The sequence below is a fragment of the Falco biarmicus genome, chromosome 6 (genome assembly GCF_023638135.1).
Source record: "Falco biarmicus isolate bFalBia1 chromosome 6, bFalBia1.pri, whole genome shotgun sequence".
Taxonomy (NCBI): Eukaryota; Metazoa; Chordata; class Aves; order Falconiformes; family Falconidae; genus Falco; species Falco biarmicus.
This window is the reverse complement of record NC_079293.1, coordinates 8,880,235-8,887,217: the sequence shown is the minus strand read 5'-3', so window position 1 is coordinate 8,887,217 and position 6,983 is coordinate 8,880,235. Positions and strand designations below refer to the sequence as shown.

General features: G+C 37.9%; 1 protein-coding gene across 1 annotated transcript in view; it reads right to left on the bottom strand.

Moving 5' to 3' along the window:
* Positions 1-428: 428 nt before the first annotated feature.
* ELOVL4 (ELOVL fatty acid elongase 4) overlaps positions 429-6,983 on the bottom strand; it is a 31,779-nt gene continuing 25,224 nt past the window's right edge. Inside the window, exons 4-6 of the mRNA XM_056344816.1 lie at positions 4,188-4,359; positions 1,865-1,992; positions 429-1,362 (exon numbers count right to left, since the gene is read on the bottom strand). Of these exons, the coding sequence (XP_056200791.1) occupies positions 1,087-1,362; positions 1,865-1,992; positions 4,188-4,359 (576 nt within the window). The 3' untranslated portion in view covers positions 429-1,086. The remainder of the gene's footprint in view (positions 1,363-1,864; positions 1,993-4,187; positions 4,360-6,983) is intronic.

Here is a 6,983-nt window from a genome sequence, read left to right as displayed (position 1 = left end):
TATTTAGTACTTTTAAACTGAATTCACTCTCTCAGTAAAGTGACTGTCTTGTAGTTTGCATGACCACCCCCTCCTCCCCAGAATTTCTAAATGGAATTACATACTGTTGTTTTCTCTCCACCGTAGTATTATCTTACCATTTTCAGTATCAGTCAGCACCACAGGTTTAATGCAGGTCAAGGACAACAAGCAGCAGGTCTACTTTTACTGCTTGCTTCAAACAATGTATTGTCTCATATTTACACATTCTTCAAATGTGTTCTTCACTTAGTTATACTAAAAGTATCGCTCCAAAATGTAAGTTTACATTGAAAAAGGTTATTGATGACTCGACCAAAAAATATCACCAAAAATCCCTTTTACTCCACAAGAAATCATGTTTTAACCTGAATTAGTGTTAATAGATATTTATATTAGAGGACTCCATATTTCAGAAACCAGTTATTTAATGCTCAATATTCTTTTCAGCAGATGAAGAGGTAGGTATATTTCCACATGAGAAAAAAAAAAACCAAAAAAACAACAAACCCAAAACAAACTGTAACAGACACTCAATTAAATCAAGTAATGTCTGAAAAGTCAAACACTGTTCTGACAGCACATAAACATAATGTGTCTGAAGATACCCTCCAAGGAGGACAAGAAAAGTTGCGCATTCTGATTAGATAATATGTCATAATTTGAAATTTAATAATTTTCTGGAAAGAAAACACAAGTATCGAAACGCTACTTCCTTCCCCTCCCTCCCCCAAGGAAATGTGGGTGCCAACAAAACTGCCTGTATCAATGGTAGTATTAACTTTTGGACTGCTAAACACAGAATCAACTGCAATTCTTCCTTACATTCACCAACACCAGCAGTCTACAAGTTTACACAGAGACCATATGCATGATAATTACATAATTACAATAGAAATTCAACTTTAGTGTTGTTCTTAAAACAATCTTCATAAATAATGAAAATATCTGTGTTCTAGCTCTTCAGTAACCTAAGGTTAATTGGTACAGATAGTGGTTTTTTTTCTTCCTTTTATAAACCAAACTGGAGGTTCCTCACTGCCAACAATGGTTAAGGCCTGGATCAAGTTACTCTCCTTTTGCTTTTCCCTTTTTCTGCTTTTTTCCATTTTCCACCACTGCATTATTTTCTGGTTTGCTTATTCCATTTGCAACAGCACCATTTGCTATTTTGCCATTCTTTATGGGTTCCTTGGGCAGCTTATATGTCCGATAGTAGAAGTTACCAAACAGGAAAATGAAGGTGACAGCATAGAAAATTACACCCCAGTGCATCCACTTAGGGAAAGGACAATCAATATAAATAGACAAGGCTGTATGGCCAATAGTCACATGGAACTGCACCTGAAAGACAGAAAATATAGAATCAAAAAGGTCTGGATATATTCTGTAAGTCTGACTGCACCGATGTATATCAATGCATTAAGTTATGAAAACTGCTAAACTGGGAGGTGGCAGGGAAGCTGTATTTGGTTGTCACATCATGCATACACACGTACAATTGACCAGGCACATCAAATTTATTGCAGTACCTGGCACCAGTTTTCAGAAACAGGAAAATGAGAAGACATTAAGAGATGTAGATTTTCTCTACCTTTTGAAAAGGTTTCTGCAATACACTTGAAACAAAATAGTATTAAACTTTACTCACACAGTTCTTATCTATGCTGCATATGTTTTGAGAAATGGAATAAAATCTTCCATCTCCAGAAAGTATTCTAACTTGAGATGCGAGTACTAGACAGCTAAGAACTTTTGGAAAGAGCAGCATCTGTTCCAAAGCTCTGCAAATGCAAATCCACTCAGAGACAATACTTTCTGAGATAAGGGGAGAAATTTTACTTACCAACTGCAATATAGTCAAGTATCGTTTCCACCACAGGTATTTCTGAAATTTAGGGCCACAGGCAGCTAATCCATAATACATATACATAATGACATGGATAAATGCATTCATCTGAGCTCCGAAAAAAGCTGTGAGGAACAGAAGGGAAGGTTGCTATGTAATTTTGAAAAAAAAGAGAGAAATAATTTCTAGTATTATTCATGTGACGGTAAAAGTTATAAAGCACAGGAAACGCCAGGATTCCATCTTTGATATATTCAATATTGTAACATAGACCTGACTGCCAACATGTGCTGACACAAATACCTTTTCATGCAAGTAGTATGCCATATCTTCCATGGAACTACTTACACAAAATCTTTTTGCAAGACTTTTGTTGAACAGATACAAATTTTGTGGATTCTACATTAGTTATTGTAGTATAACTGCAATTGTTTCGCTAAAGAATTATTAAAAACTGTATTTGACAGTGCAAACTATAAAGTATCAGATTCTGAACTTAAATCTTTAAAACTGTATTTAAATGTACAAGGTTCACTTCTCAGCAAGAAGAAACTCATGTGGATGTCTGATTAAATAGGCCAAAAAAAAAAAAAAATCATACAAAGCAAAACTTCACTTGTGGTTATAAGACATTTAAAGGCATTGCCAAGTGAATTTGTCTATTTGCTCATCTTTAGTTTCCTTATTTATGATCTAGCATTCTTAAATATGTAAATATATAGTATCACTTTTTCCAGAATGATCCATGCTGGAAACAAGGATGACAGTTCTCATTTGCATTAAGATCTCTTTGCTCTGTCAAGATTAGCAGCCATTTAACAGAAACAAATTGTATCTTGTTAAGGTAGTCTTACACTGCCAGAGAGGCTCAAAAAGGCTCTAATGTATAATATATTAGGGCAATACAGACAATAGCTGCTGACATCAAACAGCTCAGATGCCCATGTGGTCTAGGCCCAGTTAATTATAATAGGGTCTAGTTTGTAATAGATCTGTCTACGTAAGCAATGTGCTGTCAACTAGACAAGAGAAGAAAATAGATCTACCCACGTTTATGCAGTAATGCTACATAAATGCAAAAAAAGCAACTCTTGCTTTTCCTTTTGCAGAGGCTAGAAACTAAGAGGAAGCGCAAGAACACCAAAACTTGAAAAAAAATTGGAAATAGTTTCAACTGTTGTACCTAGCATGAAAAGTCTGAAAAGGCAACAAGGGAGAGGGCACTTTGAGATATCCAGGGAATTTCTAAGTAAGACTACAAGTAAGCAAAATAGACTTATCTTAGGGGTGCAGTAGCCAATAAAGATAATTAAGTGTCTGGTTGAGTACCTGCGTCCTGCAGACTACTTGGGAGAAATTCAAGGATAGTCACAGATACTCATTTTAAATATTTCTTCTTTTGAATATAAGTAACCACTCAGTACAAGGTATCTATAGTAAATGAGAGCATAAAACCCCCATGCATTAAGTATTAGTGTCGTTTGCCAAAAAACCCCCAAGTATTAGTTTGGTGTGGTGTTTACTGTATGTAATTTTCAGTTTTAAGCCTAGAAAGCACATCACAAACAAAACAGGGTATTTTCCCTGAACCGTCAGCTCTGTAGAGCTTATAATTTGAGAGACAGGGCAAAACAACAGGAACAAGGGCACAATGCAGGCAAGGGAGGATATGGCAAATACATTGGAATAAAATTCTTCAATGAGGGCTTTAGAAAGGAAGCAAGGAAAAAAGGCTGATAATGAATTGTGTCTTTGTGACTTTATGACTTGTGTCTTTATGACTTTATGACTAGGTTTTAAAAGTTAATTGACAGATTTATTTGCTCACCTTCAAGGGAAAGTTTCAGAATTTTATACATGCCTCTCTATAAAAAAAGAAAGCAAACCCCAAACTCAGATACAATGCCAAAATAACATCTCCATTAACTGCATTACATTTGCACACAGATTGTGGCTCATAATTAGATTTTGCAGTTCTCTGTATCTGCAAAAATTAAAGTTAGGTAAGGTATGTTCATCTTTCTATTTCATAGAATAAGGATAATTTTGAAGACAGAACTTCAGGCTTGCAATTGATGCCCATGATGAAAAAAAAAAAAAAAGTTTTGCAATTCATTAGATTACTGCCCTGTTATCTTTTCCTCCCCCATGTTTCCCACAGAGGAAGACTACACATTAAAACTGCTGCACTGCTTCAGTGCTATTTAAACAGTCTTGTGTATTACAATGTTAAGCCTATGATTTTTTTTTCCATTGCTCCCAAACAATAATAATTCTCCTTTGTGTCCAGTCAAAAGGGTGTGGGAGGAAGGGAACTCACCTTGTCCACCTGCAACCCACTTAATACCAATCCACCACAAGGTGAACATGGTGAAATGGTGATAGACATGAAGGAAACTAATTTGGTTAAATTTCTTCCTCAGAATGAAGAATACTGTATCCAAATATTCAATTCCTTTAGAGACATAATACCACCATAAAGCAGCAGCTATCTGCAATGAGAAAAAAAGACAAAACAGAAGTCTCAGTGATTCCAAGCTGAATAGAGTAAAGTTCCCTCCACCTATCTGCTGCAAGAGAAGGCTACTTCTCCAAATGCTGGCAAATGTTGAGGTGGAGTCATCAAGCATCTGATAATACAAGAACAACAAAAGCAACACTCTATTAATCTATTTTGCACATGGAAGTATTATTTTGAGTCTACTACGCACAAATCACAACTGTAAAAAAGTGTGAACATAATTAAAAGCTTTGCAGTTTCTGACCAGTTTACCAGTTAAGCACAGTGAGTCTGTGTCCTCATTCTTTATCCTAAGCTTTGCAGGAGAAGACTACCACAGGGCTTCTCTTACTAATGAGACAATACTGAAGTGGTCAAAACAACGAGGCAGAAACATGATGCTAAAATGAAGTTGCAAAGGTTGAAACCTTATATAAAATTCTTTCAGTACCACAGGCATATGGGTGGGAAGACACCAAATCACTATTACGAGCTAGATGCAGCACAGATTTTACATCCCTTAGAGCAATATTCCCCCTCAGCTTCTGGCCTGCCCACTAACCCCCTCTAGAAAGCAGCATTTCCCCAGCGGCTCTGTGCCATTCAGGGAACAGAAGAAATGAGACCACAGAAGCCACACTAGCTGCAGAGATATAATCCATCTACTCACCCATCTACTACCAGGGCAGTGCTACACACCCAAAATTCTTTCTCTAATCCACCCATCACAGTGAATCTTGCTCAAGATGCAACATAAACATGGCTTCCCACTGAAATTGGGATAATGTTGTACCAGGGAAAGCCCAGCAGCTCTGTGTAACAATGTGCCAATACTATGATATGGGAGTATGGTGGTGGCAGGGACACCCTTCCACATCCCAAAGCACAGCAACAAGTCTGGCTCCTGGCATAATAAGTCATCCAGCTTGTTATGCAAGGGTGGGACCAGAACATATCCCAGATGGTGACTCACATAGAGAATGAAGAGAGAAAAGAAAAGAAAAAAAAAAAAGTTGGAAATGGCTGGCACCACCAGCAAGGAGAGCAGGCAATGTCACAACACACCTATTTGTAAGAAGCTCCCTAGTCTTTCAGGACTCATCTGATGGCAAATCAGACTTTCTTACCGTAACACGGTGTGAAATAACCCCACCACCCCCGCAGTCCCCAGGAGAGAGAGAAGAAGAAAAGTCAGGACAACGGTAGCTTCCCTTCCCGAATAGATATACACTGTCAGGCAAGTGAGAGAAAGGGGAACGAGCGGTACAGAGAAATGCTACCGCTCTGTAGGATGTTTTTCTCCACCTCTCCAAACTAGCAGGAAAGGGACGCATCTCACCTCAGAGCGAGTTTGTCACAGCCATAACTGGGCTGGTGAGCATTTTAGGAAAGATTACAGCAGATGCAAAAAAGCAACACAGGAGCAGAAGAGCGCCACAGATCTGCACTGTGGACTGCGATTTCCCTAAGGGACTGCACAACTTACTGTTGCCAAACTGCAGACTTCTATATATCCATTAATGATTGCTCTTCTCACTCTCTGGCTGTGATTTAGCCTATTTCAGATCTCAGGGAGAGGAGGCAGATTTTGTCAATTTTATATAAAAAGATACTAATATCTGTCATAGTTGGAGAGAGGCTTAACGAAAGAAAAGTGACTCCCACAGATCTTGGGAGTTCCCAGACACACAGGCAAGCTGCAGGAACCATCTCTATACATAAATATATATACATATGTATGTGTTGCTCAACATCCAGTACGGTTCTGCCTCTGGGACAGGTGTTTAATAGCACCCACACCAAGGCTTTGTCTCACACCCATGGATTAGCATAACAGTCCTGCCTATTTTACAGATCTTTGCTAAAGCTGCATCTCTTAAATAAATTAAGATAAGCATCTTTTCATCTCACAAGTCAACAATAAACACTTTGGACTGTATCCATAAAATGACAAGGCAGCACTACAACACTCAAGCTCTTTGGAGGTCCTTCCTTCCAATAAACTTTTTAAAAAATCAACAGGTCAGTTACAAACAAACTGCCATAAAATCTCTTATAAAGCTGATGTGCATTTTGTTAAAAAAGCACCAGTGAAACAATAAACCAAATAGCCAATAAGCACATAGCCAATTTAATGTACGACACAGAGCAAAATGCAGGTGGAGAAAAATCCAACAAAACCCCTTACGTTTTATGCCCAAGATGCCACAGGTTCACTATATGCTTCTAGACAAGTCATTTAACAACACCTCATGCCACTTCGCCGGAATTCCACTTGCACTGCACAGAAAGCAATGGATCAAATGGATCAAAATCAGCTGAACTTTTGATCAAAATGCTTCCCCACCACTTAAGAACAAAAATAGCCTTCATTTCCTTGCAGGATTATACCTCCTGATTCTCCTGTTCCTCTACATTTTTTTGCCTGACAGCTCTTCTTCTCTCTTCCTATCGTCAAATTTTAACACCATTTATTCTCAAACCTGATAGTTTTCGTGTACTATTTCGATCTATTTCAGTGCTGCCAATGACTTACGCAGTTGTTTTTATCATTAGCTTATAGATGCAGAAAAATATGGAACTGAAATTCAGTCATTTGCTTGAGGCCATGCATGC